Source organism: Pseudoliparis swirei, chromosome 13 (assembly GCF_029220125.1).
Source record: "Pseudoliparis swirei isolate HS2019 ecotype Mariana Trench chromosome 13, NWPU_hadal_v1, whole genome shotgun sequence".
In the NCBI taxonomy this organism is placed as follows: Eukaryota; Metazoa; Chordata; class Actinopteri; order Perciformes; family Liparidae; genus Pseudoliparis; species Pseudoliparis swirei.
This window is the reverse complement of record NC_079400.1, coordinates 2,333,342-2,360,241: the sequence shown is the minus strand read 5'-3', so window position 1 is coordinate 2,360,241 and position 26,900 is coordinate 2,333,342. Positions and strand designations below refer to the sequence as shown.

At 41.5% G+C, this 26,900-nt stretch overlaps 3 protein-coding genes across 3 annotated transcripts; 1 reads left to right on the top strand and 2 right to left on the bottom strand.

Moving 5' to 3' along the window:
* The first annotated feature begins 442 nt into the window (after nucleotides 1-442).
* Nucleotides 443-12,722, top strand: atp2a1l (ATPase sarcoplasmic/endoplasmic reticulum Ca2+ transporting 1, like). Its single transcript, XM_056430570.1, has 23 exons — nucleotides 443-694; nucleotides 1,601-1,618; nucleotides 2,020-2,102; nucleotides 3,678-3,782; nucleotides 4,478-4,616; nucleotides 5,820-5,900; nucleotides 5,993-6,078; nucleotides 6,207-6,504; nucleotides 6,587-6,753; nucleotides 6,851-6,939; nucleotides 7,038-7,140; nucleotides 7,261-7,392; nucleotides 7,583-7,699; nucleotides 7,782-8,000; nucleotides 8,085-8,196; nucleotides 8,321-8,544; nucleotides 8,704-8,924; nucleotides 10,318-10,520; nucleotides 10,605-10,690; nucleotides 10,772-10,905; nucleotides 11,009-11,126; nucleotides 11,257-11,374; nucleotides 12,040-12,722. The coding sequence occupies exons 1-23, from the start codon at nucleotides 577-579 to the stop codon at nucleotides 12,054-12,056; spliced, it is 2,988 nt and encodes a 995-aa protein (XP_056286545.1). The 5' UTR covers nucleotides 443-576; the 3' UTR covers nucleotides 12,057-12,722.
* Nucleotides 12,723-12,762: 40 nt separating this feature from the next.
* On the bottom strand, nucleotides 12,763-26,353 carry sult1st6 (sulfotransferase family 1, cytosolic sulfotransferase 6). The gene is made up of 9 exons (XM_056430597.1): nucleotides 26,168-26,353; nucleotides 25,864-25,913; nucleotides 17,140-17,604; nucleotides 16,476-16,604; nucleotides 15,380-15,477; nucleotides 15,123-15,249; nucleotides 13,919-14,013; nucleotides 13,668-13,848; nucleotides 12,763-13,067 (listed from the first exon to the last, which is right to left on the bottom strand). The coding sequence occupies exons 3-9, from the start codon at nucleotides 17,330-17,332 to the stop codon at nucleotides 12,955-12,957; spliced, it is 936 nt and encodes a 311-aa protein (XP_056286572.1). The 5' UTR covers nucleotides 17,333-17,604; nucleotides 25,864-25,913; nucleotides 26,168-26,353; the 3' UTR covers nucleotides 12,763-12,954.
* LOC130204090 (lysine-specific demethylase 5B-B-like) lies at nucleotides 19,413-22,752 on the bottom strand. Its single transcript, XM_056430606.1, has 5 exons — nucleotides 22,631-22,752; nucleotides 22,413-22,533; nucleotides 22,264-22,334; nucleotides 22,010-22,098; nucleotides 19,413-19,571 (listed from the first exon to the last, which is right to left on the bottom strand). Exons 1-5 carry the CDS (start codon nucleotides 22,742-22,744, stop codon nucleotides 19,553-19,555), a joined length of 414 nt encoding a protein of 137 aa, XP_056286581.1. The 5' UTR covers nucleotides 22,745-22,752; the 3' UTR covers nucleotides 19,413-19,552.
* Nucleotides 26,354-26,900: the final 547 nt, after the last annotated feature.

Sequence of the window (26,900 nt, the reverse complement as noted above, 5' to 3'; positions counted from 1 at the left end):
TCTCTCTCTCTCTCTCTATGGCTCAGCCACCTTCCTCAGCAGAAACCAGTTGAGCCATCACTCAATCTGCCCTCCGCCCCCCCCCCCTCCCCTGTCTCACTCGCTCACCTTCTCCCTTCGTCTTATTCCACTGACCGTGCATGTTCCAAAAACAGATCTCATTTTCATCCACGGTGTGAAGCCCCCCCACCGCCCCTCTCCTGCACTGCCTCCTTTCCCAATCTAAGCCTTGTTCCTGTCCAAGTCCACCATCTCACCTCCCCATTGCTCCACCTCGAGCCCCACCCGCACAACCCCCACCACCCCCACCCACCCCCACCACCCCCCAACATACCCTCACATGCTGGAATTCGGGGGGCGTGCGCCGGCGGGGTGTCCGCCAATCCCGAGCCCCTTGGTGGTATAAAACCCTGAACATGTATCTAGTGATTCGCTCTTTCTGTCAGTCCAGTACTCCTGAATTGGAGAGTGCCAAACTTCTAGGTGAGGGTGGTGGACCAAGGGGAAAAACTGCAGAGAATAACTAAGAAGTAAAAGGCACGGTTAGACGGGCAATCCCTTGTCTATCCTGAAAGGATGGAGAACGCACACGCAAAGTCCACGGCCGAATGCCTGGCATTCTTCGGGACGAACGAGAACACCGGTCTCTCTCCTGAGCAGTGCAAGAAGAACCTGGAGAAGTATGGCTTCAATGGTGAGGAACTGGGCATCAGGGATGGGGGGAGGGGGGGACTCAATTATCACTGTTTGGCAACTCGGCCACATAGAGAAACGTCTCTCTTCAAAGTTAAAGAATCTGAGTCTTTGCATTCACAATACTGGAAGTGTTTCCCCGGGTCCTCGGCGGTCGTTGAGTCGAGCCGGGTCGAGATTCTGCATGTGATGCTTTTTTAGAGGGGAGTTGCAACAGCTGGTAGAAATGCAGAGACATTGAGAAGCAGAGACTTTGAGGGCTTTGAAGAGCTATTTAAAGAGAGCCAAAGAAGATGGCTGGAGAGCGAGAGAGACAGGTGATGGCTCAAGAAGTTTCCTGGGTGATATATGGGGCGGGAGCGTTAACAGGAGGGATGGATAATTTTAGGCCTGGTAGAAAAGGGAGGTCCTTAGATGGCTCATGTCTAAATTGTCTGTAATATGATTGCTAATCAATAACCAGTGTAATGTCAAATCAGACAGCAAAGACTTTGTAATATAGTTTTATATTCAAAATCATTCCTGTTCTCACTGTGATGTTTCTGCTGCTTTGTAACATTTCAGTGAGCTGACATTAAACGTCATGATTTATTTTGTTATAAAGTGTTTTTCATTAGGCCTAGGTCAGAATTAAAAACTCGATTTAATATCAAATACAGTAGAAAGGCTTTTTTAAATGTCAGTGCTTGAAGATATTAAGTGCAACGCACACAGGGATATTTGAAAAGAAGTTAGATTAGTTAGTTAGTTTTAAGTGAGCAAAATTCTTGAGGTAATATTTCTCATCTGATACCAATAAGTTTCTTGATGTTTCTTTTTTAAATATGAATACTTTTAACAAACCGTCCCTTCCTCTCTCTCTCTTTGTCTCCACCAACTTTCTCCTCCTCTTGGTGTCCAACTCCAGAGCTGCCCGCTGAGGAGGGTAAGTGTTCATCCAGACACATTTACCAAATATGTAAATCAGAACGACAACTTCAGACGCCTGATTCAACCCAGATGGGAAAACCATCATGAATAGGAGTCGTAATAATAATACAACGTCTGAAGCAATTCGATTGTGTGATTCTCCACACGCTAATGACGTTGTTCTCAATATATTAAACATTTTTAACATCATCTTTCGCAAACAACATTTTGAAAACTGACTTTCCCCCCAGAGGCCTTGATAATAATAGTGAAGTGAACCTTCCTTCTTCTTCTAAATCCATGCGTTATACCGTTAACACCTGCACCGAAATACATTTAGCATTCGTGATCACATTCATATTATGTGATAATCATCCATTGGTTTATAATGTTCTTTTCTCTGTTTGCCTCCTCCAGGTAAGACCGTCTGGGAGCTGATTGCTGAGCAGTTCGAGGACCTGCTCGTCAGGATCCTGTTGCTGGCTGCCTGCATCTCTTTTGTAAGTCAACAAGTGTTGTTGTTTATTTTAGTATCATCAGTCACGCTCACCTCTGGTTATTCCTCTCACGTTCATTTTAAACTCAAGTAACAACAGTAGGATTTCAATTCAATTCAGTTGATCACATATTGGCCTCCGCAGCAACAAACACGCGGTCAGACGCTTCACTTGACCTTTATCTACGAAAGAACAAGTGCATTTAACATTTATTATTATTAACAAGACGAGAAAGATGAGATTTCTCAGATGAGAAATATAACCTCAAGGTTTTTTTAACTAATATAGCTTATTTTCAAAAATCCCTGTGTGCTTTACACTTAAGCACTAACATTTTAAAAAGCCTTTCTACTGTATTTGATATTAAATCGTGTTTCTAATTCTGACCTAGGCCTAATAAAAAACACTTTATAACAAAATAAATCAATCAACAAGAATAAGCTATAGAATAAATAAATGGTACATTCCATGCACAATGATCTCTCGGCCCTCTTCCCCTCTTGACAACCATCAAGAAGCGATCACACAAACTCCTCCAGAATCATTTCTTTCTGGTCACTTCTTACCCCCCCCCCCCCCCCCCATGTCTTTTTGAGGAAGACAACTTGAGAGGACGGAGAGACAGAATGCGAGGGCTCGTAGGAGGTGAATTAATCCCTATACCCAGCTTTCACCCCTTCGGGCAGCTGTCACGATGGCCTTAGAAGGCGAATATTGAGGAGCCAGTGAGAGATGGGGGTCAGGGAAGTGTAGGGGGGCTGAGGGGTGTTGGGTTTATTTTAAGAAAGCCCCGAGCTGAGGAGAGAAACTAAATCCTTCGGGAAAGGTCAGGCGTGAAGTAAGGAAGGAACGAAGGGCCTCCACGGAGAGAGGCTTGAAGTCAGGAGGAGCTACGAGATCAAGTTCAAAAACAATTACGTCATCGTAGTATGGCATATAAATATATACTACACTGGGAAATTAAATGAGCTGATTATAAATTCTCAAAGTAGATGAAGGCAAGGTCATGAAAATGCCTTTTTGGCTTTTAACATTATCAAATGTTTTATGATTTTTTAAATTCACATTGTTGAATGTTGTGTAGGATATGTGAAACATGCTCAATGCGTAAAACAACCATACATGCTCGTGGAAAGTCTCCACAACCACTGAACATGGATCCTTTTAATATTCTTTTTTTAAATTTTATTTATATTTTATTAGTGTTCAGAATCTCACATACACATATTTAAATTTTTAAATTCTATGTATAGAGAGAAGTTAAAAAACAAAGACAAAAAACACATATACAAATAAAGAAACAAAAACAATACCATAGTAACAAAACTATAAATAAAGGGAAAAATCATTTCCCATAGAGTAAAGAAATACAGTCAGGCCATCTACCTCTTAATATTCTGACTTACAATAATAACGCTGTGAGGAATCTTTGCATTTTGGCACAATCCCAACATTTAAACAATGTTCTATGTCCATTCAAAGTTCATGGAAGAGGTGGGGACATATCTGCATGCTGTTTCCCCCGTCATGGCTGTGCTACACCGATACTGATTGTCTCTTTCCCCCCTCTGACCTCAGGTGCTGGCCTGGTTTGAGGAAGGCGAGGGGACCGTCACCGCCTTTGTGGAGCCCTTCGTCATCCTCCTTATCCTCATCGCTAACGCCATTGTCGGCGTGTGGCAGGTCAGTGACGAAGGCCGGCGCGTTGAGCAATAAGACATACCCTTTGCAGTCGTGACGGAAAGAACACGGGCTCCAGTTACTGCCAGCTTCCCCACCCAGACGTGGGCTGCTCCACCGGAGCGCTTGGTGTGTCCTCTAAAGCAGCCGTTACGACATAGAGGCAACCTGAGATAAACAACACGATTCGCTCTTTGAATAAAGAGGATTGATATTGTGCAAGTGGGCCGTTACATTATTGTCATCAGAGGCAACGGGGACGTCGTTGTCAGCTCGTCCCAAAATCAGCTGCTTTGTTCAACTGACTTTGGCCACCTGCTATGAGAGGCTTTGATCTCAGAGTCCAGAGTTTCTTGTCCCAAACGGCGTTAAATTGTTTTTACGAGCGTAGAGCTACGCACCACGTTCCACACAATAGGTGTTTATCTGGAGAAGAGCACCTTCCACGGTAACTTAAGATGGAATGGCGCAGGTCATGGGTTTGACCTACTCGCGTGTCACCAGTCGCTTGTTTGTCGGCGGGTAGTCGACATTGAGGACTTGTGCCGACATGCGTCTCGATTACGTTCGAGGAGAAACAGGCGCGTCGACATGCCGACATCAGTCCATAGCTAATTGTTAAAGTGCGGCTCAACATGTCTACGTTTGACTTGTTTGGACTTGTTTTCATGGCTTGTCTTGTTGTCCGTGTGCCACAGGAGCGTAACGCTGAAGATGCCATCGAGGCTCTCAAGGAGTACGAGCCTGAGATGGGCAAGGTTTACCGTTCTGACAGAAAGAGTGTGCAGATGATCAAGTCCAGATTAATCGCCCCCGGAGACATCGTGGAGGTGTCCGGTAAGATCATTTTAGGGATAGGACCCTGTTAGTCGCTGTCAGACACCCAGTGAGACACTCACATTCACATTTACAAGGAAGACAGACAGAAATTCAGCTTATATGTAGCCGGAAAAGGCCGATCCCAAAGCCTCGTGTATTTTTAAGGCAATGTGAGTCGCACTGCTGTGAAAATATGCTGACTGAAGGAAAGCAAAATCACGAGTATAAATACCCTCAGGAGCACCTGCCGCACCACGTCTCCCCTCGCTGCCACTGCACACGTCCGTTCGTTTGTCAATGTACACCTGTTGCCCCTCTCTAGCTGGCTGCCCCCCCCCCCCCCCCTCCCTACCATGTGTGGTTCATTCTTATTGGGCCATGCATGCATATGTCAGTTTAGATTCTCCCTCATTATGAAGTTCAAGAAATGAGTATAGACATATAACTTTTAGCATTTGTCTCTAATAATAGAATAACCTCTACCATAATGTTGCATATTTGCAGAAGTATTTCTCAGTAAAGGATTAGGGTTGGGCGATCGTTTCTATTTTCACATCCTAAGGTTACTCAAGATCAATGATCCCAACGCCAGAGTTACACCACAGCCCTGCAGTCTGCCACAGCTCCCAAATAATCAAACCGCTTCTAAACAGTTAAAATCACATCGATAAACTTTTGTAAAAGAGCGTGAACGTTTTATTTAAAACATTTAAACATATTTAAGAGCCTACTTAGCAATGCCTCCTCTATTCAAACAACGGCTCCCTTTTAAAAGTCCGTGTGTCGGTACCTCACAGCCCCATGCTCCGTTTAGCATTATTCATTTATCGAATATCAAAATCCAGTTTGTATCCATCACAACTTTTTGTGAATAGGCATATGGAGATGTGGGCTGTCAGAGAGACGTTAAACTGGAGGATTTAAAAGGTAAAACCTTTCTAACAACCACTGATCGTCCCTTCAAGCTCTTCAATATGCAATCCGATCACTATTCCACACAAACCAACTCAGGACTTCTAACTTGCGTAACTTCTAACTATTACAATCACTGGAATGTTAATGTTCACATTTAATAAAACAGATATACACACATTTATGTTATGCTTGATGTAAATACGGCATATATTGACACATTCTTTCACAATTTAGTAGAATTCATAAGAATTCATCTTAATAGTGAGGATTTCATGATAACAATGACTTCCCTGGCATCCCCAACAGTTGGTGACAAAGTCCCCGCCGACATCAGGCTCGTTTGCATCAAGTCCACCACCCTGCGTGTTGACCAGTCTATCCTTACTGGTACGTTTTCAAGAAACCTTAAATCTGCCACGACGTGTTTATCGACCTTTAAACCACATCGGACGTTTTTGAATCCATGTTCTCTCCCTTAGGTGAGTCCGTCAGTGTGATCAAACACACTGATGCCATTCCCGACATGAGGGCTGTCAACCAGGACAAGAAGAACATGCTGTTCTCTGTAAGTGCCTTCAACATCGACGTGTCGTATTCTCTGTGTCTCAAGCTTGTTCTTGTTGCTCCTTTTTGTCCATTTCCCCCGCATGGCCTGTTTAGTTGTTTACCTGTCTCTGCTTGTCTCCTCCGTAGGGCACTAATATCTCTTCCGGCAAGGCCATCGGCATCGCCGTGTACACCGGAGTCTCCACTGAGATCGGTAAGATCCGTGACCAGATGGCTGCCACCGAGCAGGAGAAGACTCCCCTGCAGGCCAAGATGGACGAGTTCGGCGAGCAGCTGTCCAAGGTCATCTCCCTGATCTGTGTCGCTGTGTGGGCCATCAACATCGGCCACTTCAACGACCCCGTCCACGGAGGCTCATGGATCCGCGGTGCCGTCTACTACTTCAAGATTGCCGTCGCTCTGGCTGTGGCTGCCATCCCTGAGGGTAAGGGAAGCATGAGAAAAGCGAGGGTTCAGAGTCAGTGTGTGTGTTCGTCTCACTCACGGTGTCCGCCGATGTCTCTCAGGTCTGCCCGCCGTCATCACCACCTGCCTGGCCCTCGGTACCCGCCGTATGGCCAAGAAGAACGCCATCGTCAGGAGCCTGCCCTCCGTGGAGACCCTTGGCTGCACCTCCGTCATCTGCTCTGACAAGACCGGCACCCTCACCACCAACCAGATGTGTGTGACCAAGGTGGGTGGAAAAAAAATGTCACACTCAGAAAGGAAATCGCATTGTTGAGAGTTTGTCCGTTAAACAGTGAAAACCTTTTTTGTTTCCTTCGCCACAGATGTTCATCATCAAGTCCACCGATGGCGACAATGCTTGCCTCGATGCCTTTGATATCTCTGGCTCCAAGTACACCCCCGAGGGCGAGGTGTAAGTAGATTTTCATTATTCAATTCCACTATCAGGCATACCGTAAAGCGCCCATGTACCGTCCCTCGTTTATTTCTAATGATCTCCTCGTCTCTCAGTTCCCAGGGAGGTTCCAAGATCAACTGCAGCGGATACGACAGCCTCGTTGAGCTGGCTACCATTTGCGCCCTGTGCAACGACTCCTCTCTGGACTACAACGAGGTAAAGTCATGAAGTCATGAAGTCATGAAGTCATAAAGTCACGCGGTGTATTCGCTTCACTGAAACCTCACGACCTTCCGAAGTGTAACCAATGATCTCCATCTCCTTCCTTTTCTCCAGTCCAAGAAGATCTATGAGAAGGTCGGTGAGGCGACTGAGACCGCCCTGTCCTGCCTGGTTGAGAAGATGAACGTGTTCAACAGCAACGTGAAGAACCTGTCCAGGATTGAGAGAGCCAACGCCTGTTGCTCAGTAAATATCCTCTTTCTATTCCATTTGCTACATTTTGAGGACAATTCACATTTCTATTCATACAGCTAATTGCAAACCACTGAAAATGATTAGGTATGTGGATCAGTTTGAAGTGATCCAAAGAATTGAAGTTTTTAACTCAGGCCAACATGAGATAGCTGCCTATCTAATCCAAACATTCATCCGACAGGTGGTCAAGCAGCTCATGAAGAAGGAAGTCACTCTGGAGTTCTCCCGTGACAGAAAGTCCATGTCTGTGTACTGCACACCCTGCAAGGGCGACGGCGGTCCCAAGATGTTCGTGAAGGCGAGTTTCTTCAATTTTCCGTCTCACATCCTTTGTTCAGCGTTCAACATCAAACTAAATGATCTTTTTTATTCCTCCACAGGGAGCCCCTGAGGGTGTGATTGACAGGTGCGCATACGTGCGCGTCGGCACCACCCGCGTGCCGCTGACCAACAGCATCAAGGAAAAGATCCTGTCCGTGATCAAGGAGTGGGGCACCGGCCGCGACACCCTGCGTTGCTTGGCCCTGGCCACTCGTGACACCCCGCTGAGGATGGACGAGATGAAGTTCGAGGACGCCACTAAGTTCGCCGATTACGAGGTAAACGCCTCGAGATGTCACGGACGTAAATGTGACTACAAGTAAAACGCCATTTTTCAATTTTATTTAAACCTTCCTCCTCAGGTTGACCTGACCTTCGTTGGCGTTGTGGGTATGCTGGATCCCCCTCGCAAGGAGGTCTCTGGCGCCATTGTGCAGTGCAGAAAGGCTGGAATCCGTGTCATCATGATCACTGGTTAGTGTTACGCGTGGAATATATACATATATTTATATTTTATTTTAATAAAGCCACTTTATTACACCTCAGAAACTGTCATTTCATAGACTCTCCATCAAACGTCTCCTCTTCTATATTTCAGGTGACAACAAGGGAACCGCTATCGCCATCTGCCGTCGTATTGGCATCTTCAAGGAGGATGAGGATGTTGAGAACAAGGCCTACACCGGACGCGAGTTTGACGACCTGCCCCTGGACGAACAGGCCGATGCTGTGCGCAGGGCCGGCTGCTTTGCCCGTGTCGAGCCATCCCACAAATCCAAGATTATCGAGTTCCTGCAGGCTAACAATGACATCACCGCCATGGTGAGAACTCAGCAGCGTGAAATACAACCCAACTTCACACAGCTGCGGTCCATGTGGTTTTTCAGCTGTTCTGTGTGTGGTTCTGTGTCCAGTTGTTCTCTGTACATGTGTGAAGTTGAAGAGTATTTGAACACATGCATCCACTGCTCCCCGCTCCAGACTGGTGATGGTGTGAACGATGCCCCTGCCCTGAAGAAGGCCGAGATCGGTATCGCCATGGGCTCTGGCACTGCTGTTGCCAAGTCTGCCTCTGAGATGGTCCTCGCTGACGACAACTTCTCTTCCATTGTGGCTGCTGTTGAGGAGGGCAGAGCTATCTACAACAACATGAAGCAGTTCATCCGCTACCTTATCTCCTCCAACGTCGGTGAGGTCGTCTGGTGAGTGGCTCTCGTAACATGCACTCTCATCCACAGCTAAACGCCACATTTCAGACACATTTCAGCCATCTTACAGCCATCTTTTAGCCATCTTCTAGCGATCTTTTAGCCATCTTCTAGCCATCTTCTAGCCATCTTTTAGCCATCTTTCAGCCATCTTTCAGCCATCTTTCAGCCATCTTCTAGCCATCTTTTAGCCATCTTTCAGCCATCTTCTAGCCATCTTTTAGCCATATTTCAGTCATCTTTCAGCCATATTTCAGCCATCTTTCAGCCATCTTCTAGCCATCTTCTAGCCATCTTCTAGCCATCTTTCAGCCATCTTCTAGCCATCTTCTAGCCATCTTTTAGCCATCTTTCAGCCATCTTCTAGCCATCTTCGAGCCATCTTCTAGCCATCTTTCAGCCATCTTTCAGCCATATTTCAGCCATCTTCTAGCCATCTTCTAGCCATCTTCTAGCCATCTTCTAGCCATCTTCGAGCCATCTTCTAGCCATCTTTCAGCCATCTTCTAGCCATCTTTCAGCCATCTTCTAGCCATCTTCTAGCCATCTTTCAGCCATCTTCTAGCCATCTTCTAGCCATCTTCTAGCCATCTTTCAGCCATCTTCTAGCCATCTTCTAGCCATCTTTTAGCCATCTTTCAGCCATCTTCTAGCCATCTTCTAGCCATCTTCGAGCCATCTTCTAGCCATCTTTCAGCCATCTTTCAGCCATCTTTCAGCCATATTTCAGCCATCTTTCAGCCATCTTCTAGCCATCTTCGAGCCATCTTCTAGCCATCTTTCAGCCATCTTCTAGCCATATTTCAGCCATCTTCTAGCCATCTTCTAGCCATCTTCTAGCCATCTTCGAGCCATCTTCTAGCCATCTTTCAGCCATCTTTCAGCCATCTTTCAGCCATCTTCTAGCCATCTTTTAGCCATATTTCAGCCATCTTTCAGCCATATTTCAGCCATCTTCCAGCCATCTTCTAGCCATCTTCTAGCCATCTTTCAGCCATCTTCTAGCCATCTTCGAGCCATCTTCTAGCCATCTTTCAGCCATCTTTCAGCCATATTTCAGCCATCTTCTAGCCATCTTCGAGCCATCTTCTAGCCATCTTTCAGCCATCTTTCAGCCATCTTTCAGCCATCTTCTAGCCATCTTTTAGCCATCTTTTAGCCATATTTCAGCCATCTTTTAGCCATCTTTTAGCCATATTTCAGCCATCTTTCAGCCATCTTCGAGCCATCTTTCAGCCATCTTTCAGCCCCATTTCAGACATTTGTTAGCCATCTTTCAGCCATCTTTTAGCCATCTTTCAGCCATCTTCTAGCCATCTTTCAGACATCTTTCTCTCTGCCTGTTGCAAACTTCGGCCCGTTCAATTGCCTCTTTGCTCTCTCTCAGTATCTTCCTGACCGCTGCTCTGGGTCTGCCCGAGGCTCTCATCCCCGTCCAGCTGCTGTGGGTCAACCTGGTTACTGACGGTCTGCCCGCCACCGCTCTGGGCTTCAACCCCCCCGATCTGGACATCATGAGCAAGCCCCCACGTTCCGCCAAGGAGCCCCTGATCTCTGGCTGGCTGTTCTTCAGATATATGGTTATTGGTGGTAAGTAGGACTTTACACATTATGTTTGTATATTATCTAAACGGAGGACAAACTCTTGCCAACACTGTCTTGCGTCTCTAACAGGATACGTCGGCGCTGCCACTGTTGGAGGTGCTGTCTACTGGTTCCTCTATGATGTAACCGGCCCCGGCATCACCTACTACCAGCTTGTGAGTCCCTTTCATTGACAAACACACACACACACGCACACACATGGGTACACTTAATAACCTCACTTCTCCTCCGTACAGTCCCACTTCATGCAGTGCCACGATGAGAACGAGGACTTCGCCGGCATTGAATGCAAGGTCTTTGAGGCTTCTTGCCCCATGACCATGGCCCTGTCTGTGCTGGTCACCATTGAGATGTGCAACGCCCTCAACAGGTAAGACTTCCCAATGCACTGATGATACATTTGCTGATGACTCCAGTGGTCTCTTCAGGTAACATGTATTGTCCTAATACCTTTTTCTTTTTCTTTTTTCAAGCTTGTCTGAGAACCAGTCTCTGATTCGCATGCCCCCATGGAGCAACTTCTGGCTGCTCTCTGCCATGACCCTCTCCATGTCCCTCCACTTCATGATCATCTATGTTGACCCTCTGCCCGTAAGTCCGCCACAAGCGCTCTCTAGAGATCGATTGAATTACATTCCGGTGTCATGACGTGGAGGAAATATCGAAGTTGCTCTCCACTGTAGTGTCCCAGCAGTTCTGATTCCCCTCCTTTGCCCCCCAGATGGTCTTCAAGTTGACCCATTTGAACGTCGACCAGTGGCTGATAGTCCTGAAACTTTCCTTCCCCGTCATCCTCATTGATGAGGTGCTGAAGTTCGCAGCCCGCAACTACGTTGAATGTAAGTAGCCTCACATTTCTTCCGAGGTATTCCTGCAGCTCAAACTGCTGCCGGTTGTCTCTGTGTCTCTGTGTCCGTACTTCATCTGCACGTTCGTGTCCTTGTTGTTTTGTCGTGTATGTTCCTGTCAGTCCTCAGCGATATCTACTTTGTATATTATCGCACTCCTGTCGACGTGGAACTCCAGCTTCTCTTAATTAGTTGATGACATAATTGAAAATATGAATCGAGCAACTGTCACAAATCGACAAAGTGACACGATGACTAATGGATGGGGAAATCCCTGAGTAATGCTTTCTATATCTGACGTCCTCCTTTAGTTAGAAGGTGAGGTAATCGCCTCCGAGTGTCGGCCTTGCAGCTCGTGTGTTGGGTTGTTTCTGTCTGTGAGATTTTTTAATGCTCTTTATGCATAATGACTTCAGCGTCACCATCTTAGTCAGCTCGCTGCTTTAGATTAGATGTTAAAGATTAAAGATTCTGAAGTGACAGGTTATGTTACAGATGGCGTCATGTTTCTTCGCAAGATTAGTTCAAAGTTGGGCAACTTTCTCGAACTTTCACTTGTTTTGTTTGCAAAGATAATTTGTGTATTTTGATAGAAGTGTTTGCATTGTTGAAATCAAACCATGTCTCTATCTGATTATCCATTTTCTGTTTACCAGGCCCAGGAGGCAAATAAGAAATTGAGATGTAGAAGAAGAGCATCTTAAGGGTTGGAGAGAAAGAGGCGGAGAAGAGAGAGAGGAAGATCAAAACCAACGAGAGGAGCCATAGTGAGCCAACCAACAGAAGAGAAAGAAGAAAACAGGAAAACTTATTTTGAAAAATTAAAACCCAATAAAACCTGTCAGAAACATCTGCTTAAGCATAGCCTCTATATAAGAAAGACGATTTGGCTCAAATGAAGGGAAGTATCCCTCTAGATAAAGTATTCAAATATTTAAGATTTTATTCTCAGAAATAAAGTATGTATTTAAAGTGATTTTTTTTGTTAAAACTTGGATATTCTCAGCTGTTGTGTTTTTTGTGTCCTCTGTCCATTTTCATATGATTGACTTTCCAGCTCATTTCTTTTATTCTAGTCTTTGTTGCTCGTGTCTCGTGCGGCCCGGCCTCCCTTCTTAGGCCGGGCTTTGTACAGTGTGGTGTAGGGTTGCAAAATGACTTGATATGGGCAGAACAACTTCATGCCTCCAATTGCCAGCACTCTATAGGCTCCATGCAGTCAGCAGACTCTGTTGGAGGTCACATGACGTAAAATGGGCATGTCTACTTAGTCACAACACTTGTGGTCTTATATATTGTTTACGTGATAAGCTGCAATAAAATGATGATTACAAACTCATGTACTTATATTGTGGAGCACATTTTTATTGATTCTTTAAGCATACATTAGATGATTTTCTACACATCAGGAGGAGCAGTGATTACAATGTTTACCATAAACAGGCTCCTTTTTTGTTTTGGTATTTAGCTTGTGTCAAATTTTCTGACAGTATTTCTGTCCTCTGACTGCTGCACTGAGTCAGCTCCTCTGAATTATAGCGCTATCAGTTTGGGAAAAAAAACTAAATCCTTTAGATATTGTCCCTAAATGGTATGTTGACATCCTTCATTTGTTTTTCATAATCTTGATCGAACATCTTTAGTTGCTCGGGTGTGAAATGGTTTCTCCAATCACCCACTTCACCTGTAAAGAGATAAAAGGCAGAACAGGTTAGATATATAAATCAATCACTAGATATGCTGGAGTTAGAAAATAACTGAGAAGCGCTTTCTCAATTTATTTCCCCCAAAAGCAGCAATTTCTAAACAATAGGGCAACAAAGATTATTATCCTTATCGATTCGTCTGTCAATTATTATCTATAAATCGTCCAAAACTTAAATAAAGTAAAATTACTACACGACGGGATGAAGAAAAATGATAATATATCAAATGTATTTATTTAGAGCCTTAATATGTTAAGGCTTTAAATAGACCGATCAATTAGTCGACTGGTAATGTTAGCTATAATGAGCATACAGTTCTCATATTCTAAAATAAATTAATAATCAGCAGCAAAGGCAATACATCCAGGAACCTCTAGGCGGCGCCACTCGCCAGTGCAGTGTGAAGCGCAGAGTGAAGACAAGAAGTGACACAGTGGCAGTAAAGCATCCTGTCTATGTGGAGCCTTTACTGGGGATTTGTTTGGAATTGGTACATTTAAAGTTATTTAAAGCTCATTTTCTTATTATTTTCAATAAATATTCTGCTTCTGGACAAGCGTAGCAGCAGACTGATGCACCTTTTCTCATGAAGGGAGAGATGGACTGATCAAAAACCGGTGTTGGGATACAGGAGTAGTTGGCCATCGGGTTCTCCTTCATGTTCTTAAAGGAAGTGAGCTCCACAATCCGGCTGATGACCTCATCAGAGACGGATAAGTCCAGGTACCTCATGATGCGCTCCACCTCACGCCGAGGGTTCTGGGGGATAAGAGAGTGAGAGTATGTTGTAAAACATGCTTTTGGTACTGAGTCCATTAGTTCCCTGTACCTCTTTCATGTCCTCATAGAAGAGGAACAGGATGTTCTTCTTCTCCCTCTCCATCCAGTAACCTTTCACATGGTCGTACCAGGAGCCCCAGGACACTGCAGGAACACGATGATCCCATGTTACTCCCAGTTCAGGAAGAGGTTTATGTCAACAAATGGTTTAATAATGTTAATACATTTACTTATCTGTGTAGATTATTTTGAGTCCATTGACTTTTGGGTTGCAAAGTTGTGAGTCAGCTATTTAATCACGGATGAATAATTATCAACTTATTCTCTGCGACATGGCTGCAGGGACCAAAGTCCATTTATTATCAACATTATATCCCAATATATTTACAACTGCTGCCTTTATCTTTGCAATAACCCTTTTGAAAAACATTTACAATTGCAGACGTGTTAATAACTTTTGCAGTTATCTGATTCTGTAATTACTCTCTGTAGGTTCATGACTATGAATGGCACCTGAGGTCATACCGTCCATTGGTAATGTACAAATATTGAATCAAGACACTTAAGTAAGTTATCAAAAAGTGTTGTTTTTTTACAAATGTGGAATGTAAGTGAGTTGCTAATTAATATAATTAGTTCCAGTAAGTAGTTTTTCCCAGAAGGTAAGTGGTCTCATAGTTTATTGGAGTAATCTTTCTGATAAATTAAACAGCTGAAAAAGTTAAACCTATATCTGGTTTCACACCAAATGAAGAATGTTTAATAATCTGTAATTATGTATTTATTGCAACTGATCTGTAAAGCATTTGCACACTTAGTCATTAGTGCAATTATGATTTTGGATTTGGTAGATATTGACAGTTTGACATATTCAAAACATGACAATTTACCAAAAGCAAAATGGATTTACTCTAAAAATACATCAGTTTAAATAATGTTTAATCTGAAGGAACATTTTCTTGTGACTATAAGCGTCCCTCTGCCGCCTCGCAGGGTGCTGCTGATCCTGTTGCGGCCATTGAGGCATAATAGCTTTCCTCTGGAGGGGATCACCAGCGAGGCTATGAGACGTATTCTCAGGTGTCACACTTGGTTATGCCTAAATGTGTTAAAATACAGAAGCACTCCTGACTGCAGTGGGTACATGTACCAGTGCTTATTATATTTGTTTAGCTGGAAGCTTTGTGCAAACAGAAATAACCGGTTCCTGCAAAGGTAAAATGACAATCAGAAATGTGACGTAATCTACTTACGCTCTCCATGCATGAACTTGGGGAGGTAGCCCTCCCAGGGACCTGGCTCAGGCTGGGTCAGATTCATACAATCAAAGTAGAAGTAGCTCACCATGTTGTCTTTGGCATTGCGTGCCACGTAGATAACCTTTAAACACAATAAAGCATCTTATAGACATTGTCTTGTTAAACTCTCATCACATTTGTGTTACCTGCCTCATGAAACATTCACAAACAATTCCCGGTCGGACTTTGCTCTCTGACAGTTTGAGTCTTACCTTGCACTTGTTTTCCCAAAATCCCGTCGGCACCAACTGAAAAGGAAGATGTGTCTTGATGATCCTTGGAGGATCCAAGATTTTCAGATTATCAAGACCTGAGAAATTAGTTCAGGGAAAAGGAAATGTACGCATGAACGTTCAAACTCACTTTTCTTACACTCTCCGATGTGATGTGACAGAGATAAATATACCAAATATACAACTGACTTAAAGCTATTGCACATATTTACCTTCCATCCAACTTTCTCTTTGCCTATTTCATCTCATTGCTTTACTTTGTGATTTTACATTACATGTTTTGTAATTTTTAATTGGAGAGATGTTTGTAAGTTTACGGTACAAAAGGCTAAAAAAGGGATTAAAAGAAAATGTATTTCTGTTGTAGGACTCCAATTATGGAATAATGTTGAAATGGATGCAAGAATGGTTTAACTCCTTTTTGGTTTTCAAGGGAATTATTTATAAAACAATTCTTGAGAGTTATAAATGTGATTGAAATGTATGTATATGGAAGATGTATGTATGTGTGTCTATGTATGTGTATACATATATAAATATATATATATATGTATGTGTACATGTATATGTGTATATAAAGATATTTATATTGTTTTTATTTTTTATTTTCTTTGTTATTTTTCTTTATTTTATATTAATTTTCTGATTTATTTGATATTTATTTAGAATAGGAATATATAAGCAATTTATGCTTTAAAAAAAAGAAGTATTTATTGTTTCTACCTATACCCTTTCAGTCTTTCTGTTTTGTATATTAAATAGAATAATATTGTAATGTATTTGATTGTCTGAATAAAATACACAACCTGTAATGACCCGGAGTTTGTGTCTTGTTTTGTGTCTTATTTTGAAGTCCTTGTGTCACCTGTCTCCCTATGATTGTCTGCCCTGGCCCTGATTGTTTCCTCCTGTGTGATTGCAGACCCCACCCTCATTGATTCCACCAGGAGTCGGATCTGAGTTCTGAATGTCAGACCTAGTTGGAGGATGCATTTGGAAATAATGTCTTAATTTCAGCAAAAGTGGACACAAACTTTATTCCCACACGTACAAACATAGCAACCTAAATACACACCTGAGGGGATGGGTGGCGGGGAGACGATCTCGAGGAAGGGACTGCGGATGGGTGTTGGAGCTCGCCGGCAGGCCTCAGCGTCTCCGTTGTGAAGAAGCAGGTCGACGATCTCCTGGGTCCATGTGGTCCCTTATGGCCAGAAAATACAAATCAATACTGGGAATACTGGGTTGAATGAATAGGATACTTTATTAAAAACTAAACAAAAAAACATTGTCTCAAGCCTTGTATGTATGTATGTGACAAGAATGTGTATTATAGACACATCTGGCGACTAGTTTGCTTGAAGTCATTTAGTTTTTGTACTTTTTCATTGTTGAAAAAGTATTGTCAGCTTCCTGACACGAGAGGCTCATCAAATTATGCATTCTGTTATAAATAGCTTATTTCAGCGTGTTGAAGAAGTACTTGGATCATTTAATTATAGTAGCAATACCACACCCTAAAAGTACTCCATAGTGTGGTAAAACCATTAAAAATAAAAGTTGTACACATAACAATGTATCATATTTTATGATAGTTTCCTCTCATATATGGATTCTAAAAGTATAAAGTTGCAATAAAATGTAAATACTCCAATAATACTCAAATTAGTCACATTTGATCACTAGTGCCAACTATGTCAATAACAATGCAACCGATGACCCATTTAGCCCTGAACTACCTGCTTTGGGGTAGGTGGCGATGAGGAGGTCTGAGGGGTCGGGCCGGAAAGCCCAGATGGAGTCCCAGCTGTTGGCGATGTAGTTCATGAGAGGAACTCCTCTGACCGGGATGAGAGGGAAGCGAGAGATGGAGGCGGTCGCCTTCTCGATGGCTTCGCTGTAGGACAGCTCCTTCAATTCTTCCTCCGACATGACGGACGCTGTCAAAAGTTGTGTTCGTCGAGGAGACCGAGAACCCGCTGCCGAGCTTTTTAAAACGCGTACGATGGTTTATTTCTCTCCCAGCTGACCTTTGGTCCGTTGTCTAACATTCCCTGTTGAATTGCTTTCACACACCAATAAATTCCGACGGTCTGCAAGTCGCTTCCTGCTCGGTCGTTATGGAATGCATTGGTTTTGGTCCTCTTGATGTCTTTTTGGTTTCCAGCCTCAATCCTCTCCAACATCTCAAAAAAGTGATCCTCCTGAAAGTTCAGTAAAGTTAGAAAGATATTCACAGATTCGGACTTTCCGGCTCAATAGCTCTCTGACGAAACGGAGTTAAAACACAAAAAACACCTCTCTGTGACCGTAGTGATGTCGACAACAAGCTACAACCTTCATTTTTCCAAAAAAAGCCGGTCTCCGAGATCGATAAATAACGTTGGTCTCAATGTGAGATCAGCTGTGAGACCTCAGCCCAGGGACCGTCTGCAAAAACAATCCAGGAAAAACATATTCCAAAAATATTCAATAGCTCCACTGAAAGATTGTGAAGGCTGACAGAACTTATACCATACGTCAAATGGCCACCCTGTAATGTACTACAGCTGTTTTTTTTTAAAACTCATCTTAAATAATTATTATGAATTATATTTAATATTTTATGGAAGAAATCTTCAATAGCGTCACTGTTATCAAGTCTAGAGTGAAATCATTCAATATATACATCAATGGGATCCACATCAGTGGACTACACCTCTTACTTTGAAGAAATGTGTTTTTGAATAATTATTATGAATATTTTGTCATAATTTATGGAAACAATCTTCAATAGCATCACTGTTATCAAGTGTAGAGTGAAATCATTCAATATCTACGTCAATGGGCTCCACATTAGTGGACTACACCTGTTATTTTTGAAGAAATATGATTATGAATAATTATGAATTATTTTAAATATTTTATGGAGACAATATTCAATATACCCAATGTAGTAAAGTGTTGGCTGACATTTCCTACGTCAATCCTTTGTTGTACTAGATCAGCTATATTGATGACGTGCTTTTGCATAATTTTAAATAAAATGATGTTTAAACCAATCCTGTGTTGGTCAGAATCAGAATCAGAATCCAAATTGAAAAATGAATGTTTTCACAACAAAAAACAAAATTTTTTTTTTTTTTTTTTGAAGGTGCACAAACAACACATGACAACACAACAAACAGGGAGGGAGAGGAGGAGGAGGGGAGGAGGAGGAGGAGGAGGGAAGAAGGAGGAAGGAGGAAGGAGGAGAGAAGAGTGGTGGTAGGGGGGGGGGGTGACAGTCATCAGTCGATGGATCTTGATGACGCCGTCGCCGTCGAAAAAAGCTATTGGTGTGGCGGAGGTCGTGGCCATGATGGATGGGCCCAGCCCCCCGAGGGAGGGAGGACTCAGGAGGGAGTGGGGGGGGTGGGGGGTCAATCTTTCTCTGCCCGCTCGCTTCAGTGAGAAGGAAACAGGAGGGAGGGAAGGCAGATTGCAGCCGATAAACCTCTCGGGCCGAGCGGGATGATGCTCTGCAGCGCGCTTGTCTTTGGCTGTGCTGCAGGGTGCCAGACGGTGATGGAGGACTACAATACTTTCTTCTGAAGATCTCTTTTAATCATCAGTTTCATTTTTAGGACAAAGTGTAGTGGCACCATATTCTCATCAGTCACCAGGATATCTATTGATTATGAAAAACCAATGTGTATTTAAGATTGTTTGTTCAATTTGGATTATTTTGAACCGAAATGTGTTTAGCATCGATACAATGTAAAACGGTGTCCTATTTGCTTTCCAGAAACCAGCATATTGGTTAAGGAGCACTTTCATGATTTATTATACATACTCAAACAAACAATAGATCTTATATTAACTAATTGCTTCTTCTGAGAAAACATGTAACCCAGTGGTCATTACTTAAAGTCTGGTAATATCAGTGATTTGGTCAAATTAGTGCAATTGTAAACCTATTCTTTGGACTTCATATGTCTTGAATAAAAAAATAGTACCACACACATTATAATAAGAGCCATCATAGTCGTCAAGTAGTTCCCACATGTAATCTTTATGAATGATCAGATACCAAAATACACATGACTGGTTCGGCTTGAACAACATTTAACTTGATAAACTTTCGGTCCTAAAGTTCATCCGACAAAGTCAGACATATACATTCCTAAGTGTTCAGTTACACAACACACAAGTAAATATAAAGTACTTAAGAATGTACTTAAGTATAAAGTAAATAAAAAAGTAAGAAATAAACTTATTTAGTAATATTAATTGTAAATTTAAGTATTGAAAGTAAAAAAAAAGTAAATTTTGTTAAATAAAAATAAAAGGAATGATGTTTTTTATGAATGAAGTTTATTTGTTAATAAACTGTAGCTATGAAATGAAGGAGTATGAGCTTGATGAATTCAAATATAAAAAAAATATGAGAAAGTAATAAAAAAAATGAATAACACACAAAAAAAAAGTAGAAAAAAACATTTCAAAAGAATCAAATTAAAATGAAAATGTCTTGTTCATTTAAAGAAAAAAATCTGCTTTCAAAAAGACAGTCAGTCAGGCTTCTTTGGTAGCAGACGAGTCTCTGTCGATGCTGAAGAGCCTCTCACCCTGTGTCTAGCTCAGGTGGCCCCTTGGCAGGCTGAGTGTGTGTGGCACACAGGCCCTTCACAGGCTGAGGCAGGTAGAGTGTGTGTCCACAGGCCCTGCCCTGATGATGGTGCAGGTAGCACAGGCCCTGATGGTCACAGGCCCTGATGGTGCAGGTAGAGTCCTGATGGTGCACAGCCTGATGTCAGTAGCTTCACAGGCCCCCTGCAGGTGAGGAGTGTGAGCTTCACAGGCAGCTTGGCAGGTAGAGTGTGTCTAGCTCACAGGGCCTGATGCAGGTAGTGTGTTCACAGCTTCACAGCCCTTCACAGGCCCTGATGCAGGTAGAGGTGTCTGCCCTGGTGCAGACTGAGGTGTGGGTACAGGTAGGCTGAGGCCACAGGCCAGCAGTGGTGTGGTGGTAGTGGTGTCTAGCCCCTGATGGTGCAGTGGTGTGTCAGGCTAGTGTGTGGCTTCCTGATGCAGGTAGAGAGCAGTTCAAGTCACAGCCCTGATGCCTGATGAGTGGGTGAGTGTTCACAGGCCCTGATGCAGGTAGAGGTAGAGTGTTCACAGCTTCAGGCCCTGATGCCTGATGCAGGTGTCAGGCCCCTCTGCTGGTAGAGTGGGGTGCAGAGTGTGTCTGCAGGCAGGCCCTGGTGGTGCAGGTGCCCAGGTGCTGCAGGCCTGGTGGTGGCACAGACAGCAGCACACAGCACAACAGCACACAGCACAGCTGGGAAGTCACAAGTCGTCGTGCTGCCATCCACATCTCCTTGTTTGCTTGAAGATGCTGAAGAAAGATGAATCATCAGATGAACTTCATCCTGGCTCTCACAGGCTGCTTCATGAGGTTGCTCCATGTGCTCCTTTCCTCCTGGTTGACAGTCAGTATTACAGACAAAATAAAGAATTAATTACTTACTAACATGAATTAATACCAAACCCTTATTTTTGTGTAAAAAAGGTTAGTTTTAATTTGAGGTTTTTTGTTTTTATACATTTAGCTTCATGCGCTGTAGTTTCATTTTGAGTTGATTTGAGTAATTGTCTCTGTAGTTAAACACAACACAACCCAATAAAATAATCATCCATTATACTCCTCTTATACAAATAATAATAATAAATATAAATAATGAATAATGATAATAATGCTATAATATTTATTAGATATGTATTACCAAACCAACAACACAAAACAACCAACATCTTCAACGACGAACTTCGCTAGATTCTCTTCTACCTCTCTACCTAACTCACTCATTTTAATTGTGGCGATAGCTTAGCGCGATAGCTAGCTAACAACGTACAACATAAAATCAGACACCTGACACCTGCCCCTCTCCCTCCCGCCATAAATATAATAACAGGACAACTGAGGACAACATCATAGATATCTTAACAGGTTTATGATAATAACATTGCATGGCATCTTATTTTACTTTTTTAACTCTAATGTTTGTAGGGTTGGTGTTGGTGAGAAGGTTCATAGTAGCCGTAACAAGAGTGCCCTTACATAAGAGGCACTTCTTTCACCCTTTCAAAAGAAAAAAGAACAAAGAAAAAAAAGAGTTCAATATGGGCCACGTTTGGTTTCTGTTGGTCGGTTGTGTTCTTGTTTGTAGCTTCCATTGATGATGTCCACATGAAATGAAATCGATCTGTATCAGCTGCCATATCATAGGCATCACTGGGAAGAAAACACACAAACCCCAACCAAAACCTGGCTCTTGTGCTGGTGCTGCGTGCAGGCGTGTTCGTGTTCATGTTCCCAACAGTCCCTGATGGTGCATGTTCAGTGCATGTTCAACAGTCACGATGTTTCTCATGATGATTTTTTTTTCCGTAATGAGTAGTTTACTGTTTCAGGGGGAAATGTATCGGAGTAAAAAAAAGTAAGTTTTTTACAAAAAAAGTAGTGAAAGTAAAAGTAAAGTAAAATATAATATAAGTAGTAAAAGTACAGATACCCAAAAAAAACTACTTAATAAAAGTAAAGTCTACTTACTTCGTTACTATACACCACTGCACAACACACAATACCAAGGGGTATCTTTGTTTGGTATTTGTGCTGCTGTCATCCCAAGGCACAGCGTGTGAAACCATCTTGAGCAAGTTCCACACTGAATCTACATGGGGATAAATAAATTAAACATATTTAAAAAATGGAAACTTTAGGAAACATGTTATGCATACAAGTTAACCATATTTGATTACTAATGTTATTTTTTTAAACTCACTCCAGGTTATCTACAGATTATCCACAACTCAGATTGTCTAAAAACAAGTCTCACCCAAACAGCATCAACTTCAGTTTTGGGCAGGTCCTCAATTCCACAGAAGGAACAGAGCTCATCCTTTGAAACTAGAAATAAATACATGTATATTAGTGTCAATTATGTATTTAGTCAAAAAAATATTGATTACATATTTTGAACAAAACCTGATTGTTTCAGAATGTCTTCAGCCATGTTTCTTCTTAGCTTTTCAATCGATTGTTTAGATGAGTTGATGCGGAAATGCTGTGGAATCTTTGGTAGTTCCATCACCGTCATCTTGGCCATCTGTCAAATGGCAAAACAACACACCTTGTATGAATTTACATAGTAAAACAGCATATTGTTTAATCTATCAGAAAGACAAAAGGTTGCATTAAATAACCTGCATGACAAAGATCCCACAACTGCTGCCATCTTTCTGGCAGGTGTGGGTTATCTGGCCCGGCTGCCACTTGATGTGAACCCAGTCCTCCTTTCCAAGTCTGTTCCGGCGCATTTTGAAATACTGTCAGCAGGATGAAAGGAAAATAATTTTGGTTTACATTTGCACTTATTCTATAGCCTTACTAAAGATGTGAATAACATTATATATTTCCCATAATCTAATTAATATTACCCACGTCTTTGGCCAGCCTTTCTGGAGTCGTCAACTTCATTTGTGTAAGGGTTACAGGTACTGGAACCCAAAAGCACGACAAACACCGGAATGCAGGAGGAGGCAGTTTACTGTGTGTTTCAGGCAGGGTCAAAACCAGGTAGTCAGTCCAACAGGGCAACAAATCCAAAAAGGGGCAGGCAAAATCTTGAGTCGGGTAAACAGGCAAACAGGGTCGTAACAGGCAGGTCAGGAATAAACTCTAATAACGCTGGAAGGTTTGGCGGTGACACACAAGAAAATGTGGCAGAGGACAAGTGGAAGTGAGGGAGCTAAATAGTGAGGGACTAATGAGGGGAGGGGCTGCAGGTGAGAAGGGCGTGAGGACCAGGTGAAGGGAATGAGGAGGGCTACAGAGGACCAGGTGAAGGGAATGAGGGACAATCAGGTGAGGATGACAGGATCTGGAATGACAGGAGAGTTAATGAAACATGTAAGCAGGATGAATTTAACTAGGAAGGTGGGGAATTCGTGACAATTTGACCCTTGCAGAGGATCAACCACAAATATGCGGTTTAAAAGGGCATGGAGATACTGTTTTAAAAAGTAATATAGTGTTAAAGCATGCCATATTTTAAACGTACCAACAACAGCAACAATAATAACATAATACATTTTATTTATGTAAAACCTAAATGAATGAGCAACATTGGAAGTATATTTATTGTACACAAGATAATCACAACTGTGAGTAAATAAAGAAACAAACCACGTTAAATAGGCATATTTTAACATTTTACTTGAAAGTACTGAATATTAGTCTGAAAATAAGATCCACAATATGGGGTCATACTCAATCAAAGAAAACTCAAATTGTTAGAGTAGCAGTGGGGACTACCAACGGGATCCTATTGGATGATTCAAGTGCTTTGATTGGACAATAATCAAAGATATATCTTTCATTAAGATAGGGATGACGACCATGAAGACATTTAAAAAGAAAAGAACAGTCTTAAAATCAATCCACATGCTACAGATGTGCATGTACACAATGCAGCTACATTAGATACAAATATACAATCTCATTGTCTCTTCATTTATTAATGACAATTCATGAAAAATTACATTAACTTGTAATAAAACTTGTATTTAACATTAAATTAGATTTAGTTATATTGACTTGATTGTAGGTTGTTATAAATATTTAAAGCAATTTTAAGATTGATAACCTGAAAATACACTCACAACAATGAGCCATACATGAATGCTGTAAAGGCACATTGTACCACACGACCAGCTGCATACTCACCACAAACTTCCAGTGCACATTTCTTATGTTGACAAATCCAATGGCTCCATCATAGTCATCAAATGTGACCTGACAACATGCGTAAAAATGGAAAAATAATTGTATTTGGCTGCAAAACTCAAATAGAATGTACCCAGTATGCATTATGTATTTTTCCTCCAACGGAACAACCAAAAAACTAAAGCTGCTTTTTCAAATGGATTGTTTCAAAACAACTTGATGTTAAGATTTATAATAATAATATAATTACTCACCTTTTTTAACCCTTGGCTGGCCATTTGCTCTCTCATGCCGTACAAGATTAAACCCATGGTATAATGATTCATGAGGTATAGTCGGCCAGGTGTAGCACACTTATGTGGAGCCCATTGATGTAGGAAATTAATGGTTTCATCCTACACTTGATATCAGTGACGCTATTGAAGATTGTTTCCATAAATTATGACAAAATATTCATAAAAATTATTCCAAATCTTTTTTCTTCAAAATAAAAGGTGTAGTCCACTGATGTGGAGCCCATTGATGTAGATGTTGAATGATTTCACTCTAGACTTGATAATAGTGAAGCTATTGAAGATTGTTTCCATAAATTATGACAAAATATTCATAATAATTATTCAAAAACACATTTCTTCAAAGTAAGAGATGTAGTCCACTGATGTGGAGCCCATTGATGTAGATATTGAATGATTTCACTCTACACTTGATAATAGTGAAGCTATTGAACATTGTTTCCATCAATTATGACAACATATTAATAAAAATTATTCCAAATCTTTTTTCTTCAAAGTAAAAGGTGTAGTCCACTGATGAGGAGCTCATTGATGTAGATATTGAATGATTTCACTCTACACTTGATAATAGTGAAGCTATTGAAGATTGTTTCCATAAATTATGACAAAATATTCATAATAATTACTCCAAATCTTTTTAAGGTCTGTGGAGAGCCCATTGAGTAGATATTTGAATGATTTCACTCTAGAAGATTGTTTCCATAAATTATGACAAAATATTCATAATAATTACTCCAAATCTTTTTTCTTCAAAATAAAAGGTGTAGTCCACTGATGTGGAGCCCATTGATGTAGATATTGAATGATTTCACTCTACACTTGATAATAGTGAAGCTATTGAAAATTGTTTCCATAAATTATGACAACATATTAATAAAAATTATTCATAATCTTTTTTCTTCAAAATTAGAGGTGTAGTCCACTCATGTGGAGCCCATTGACGTAGATATTGAATGAATATATCCTACACTTGATAACAGTGAAGCTATTGAAGATTTCTTCCATAAAATATTAAATATAATTCATAATAATTATTTAAGATGAGTTTTTTTCAAAAAAAACAGCTGTAGTACATTACAGGGTGGCCATTTGACGTATGGTATAAGTTCTGTCAGCCTTCACAATCTTTCAGTGGAGCTATTGAATATTTTTGGAATATGTTTTTCCTGGATTGCTTTTTGCAGACGGTCCCTGGGCTTAGGTCTCACAGCTGATCGCACATTGAGACCAACGTTATTTATCGATCTCGAAGACCGGCTTTTTTTGGTAAATTGAAGGTTGTAGCTTGTTGTCGACATCACTCCGGTCACAGAGAGGTGTTTTTTGTGTTTTAACTCCGTGTCGTTTGAGAGCTATTGAGCCGGGAAGTCCGAATCTGTGAATATCTTTCTAACTTTACTGAACTCATTCCCAGTTACCTATGAACTCCACATTTCCTCACAATGTTTTTGACCGCTGGTTCTGTAATCTGAGGAAGGGACAGGGGAGGATCTTACAAGAGCGCTGCACACCACAGAGAGGCGAACTGGAACCACACAAAGAGTCCAAAGGATTGTTTGAACAGTTAATCTGATGAGCCTTACATTTGTGTCTACATTTTTTAAAACCTTTTCTTTTTAGAAACACGTTGACAATCTTCAGGCTTGACTAAGGTTGACGTTTCTTATTTCAATATAAGCTTGCAACTTGTACAGAAACATCGAGCTAGAGTTGAGAATACACGTTCCAGGAGTCCAGCACTCAATATCCTGCTGAAGGTAGAAACCATATTAGCACTGAACATCTCGGCTGAGCTGTTTTTTCTCAAAGTTCCTAAGAATCTTGAGTCCTGTCTTTTTAAGTGCAGAATAAAATAGAAATAATGTCAGATCTTATGGATATTTCCTTTAGATCAGATGGAAATTTAGATAAGAGGCTTCGCCGTGAAACCATGTGAATGCAGGTTTCTGCACATAGGAATATGAGGATACGTTGCGAGAGGCAGGTTGCTTGTGATTGGCTGAAAGGTGAGAGGGCGGTGACGTCATTGTGATGAAAAGTGACATGAGAAAGAAAATGTAATGGGCAAAATGCTCTCATGAAATTCATTCTAAATACTTTTTGGCTTGATGTGATTACTATCTTTTTGACTCAATTACATGTTGACCACTTCGAGTTTCCATTACCAAAAACAAAAAAGGAAGCAGATACAGATTATACAATAATGTTAGTAAGCAATAAACATGGTATCTGTGAATCTTTTACAATGTCACGATGACCTTTTTTTTTTTTTTACAAGCAATAATCACAAGCCTGGGAGATAGCAGCACACAAAATTATGTTTGAAGAAAAATCCTTGAATAATAAAAGTAAGTTGAGAGGATGAGTTGTTTGGTGTTTTTAATGTACGATTATTTCCTTTGCACTTGGGTTCATTTTTATATTCAGTTATTTCATTTCTAAATCATTTTACTGA

What these genes read in the sequence shown, in the direction of transcription:
- atp2a1l (XM_056430570.1), top strand. Translation starts at nt 577, where the DNA reads ATGGAGAACGCACACGCAAAGTCCACGGCCGAATGCCTGGCATTCTTC. An exon ending in TGGCTGCCTGCATCTCTTTT is followed by an intron (nt 2,103 to 3,677) that starts GTAAGTCAACAA and finishes CTCTGACCTCAG; the next exon opens with GTGCTGGCCTGGTTTGAGGA. An exon ending in GTCCCAAGATGTTCGTGAAG is followed by an intron (nt 7,700 to 7,781) that starts GCGAGTTTCTTC and finishes ATTCCTCCACAG; the next exon opens with GGAGCCCCTGAGGGTGTGAT.
- sult1st6 (XM_056430597.1), bottom strand. Translation starts at nt 17,332, where the DNA reads ATGTCGGAGGAAGAATTGAAGGAGCTGTCCTACAGCGAAGCCATCGAG. An exon ending in CCCGCCACCCATCCCCTCAG is followed by an intron (nt 15,478 to 16,475) that starts GTGTGTATTTAG and finishes CTAATTTCTCAG; the next exon opens with GTCTTGATAATCTGAAAATC. An exon ending in TCTATGAGGACATGAAAGAG is followed by an intron (nt 13,849 to 13,918) that starts GTACAGGGAACT and finishes CTTATCCCCCAG; the next exon opens with AACCCTCGGCGTGAGGTGGA.
- LOC130204090 (XM_056430606.1), bottom strand. Translation starts at nt 22,744, where the DNA reads ATGCGCCGGAACAGACTTGGAAAGGAGGACTGGGTTCACATCAAGTGG. An exon ending in GTGGGATCTTTGTCATGCAG is followed by an intron (nt 22,534 to 22,630) that starts GTTATTTAATGC and finishes GCCATTTGACAG; the next exon opens with ATGGCCAAGATGACGGTGAT. An exon ending in CTGAAGTTGATGCTGTTTGG is followed by an intron (nt 22,099 to 22,263) that starts GTGAGACTTGTT and finishes ATCCCCATGTAG; the next exon opens with ATTCAGTGTGGAACTTGCTC.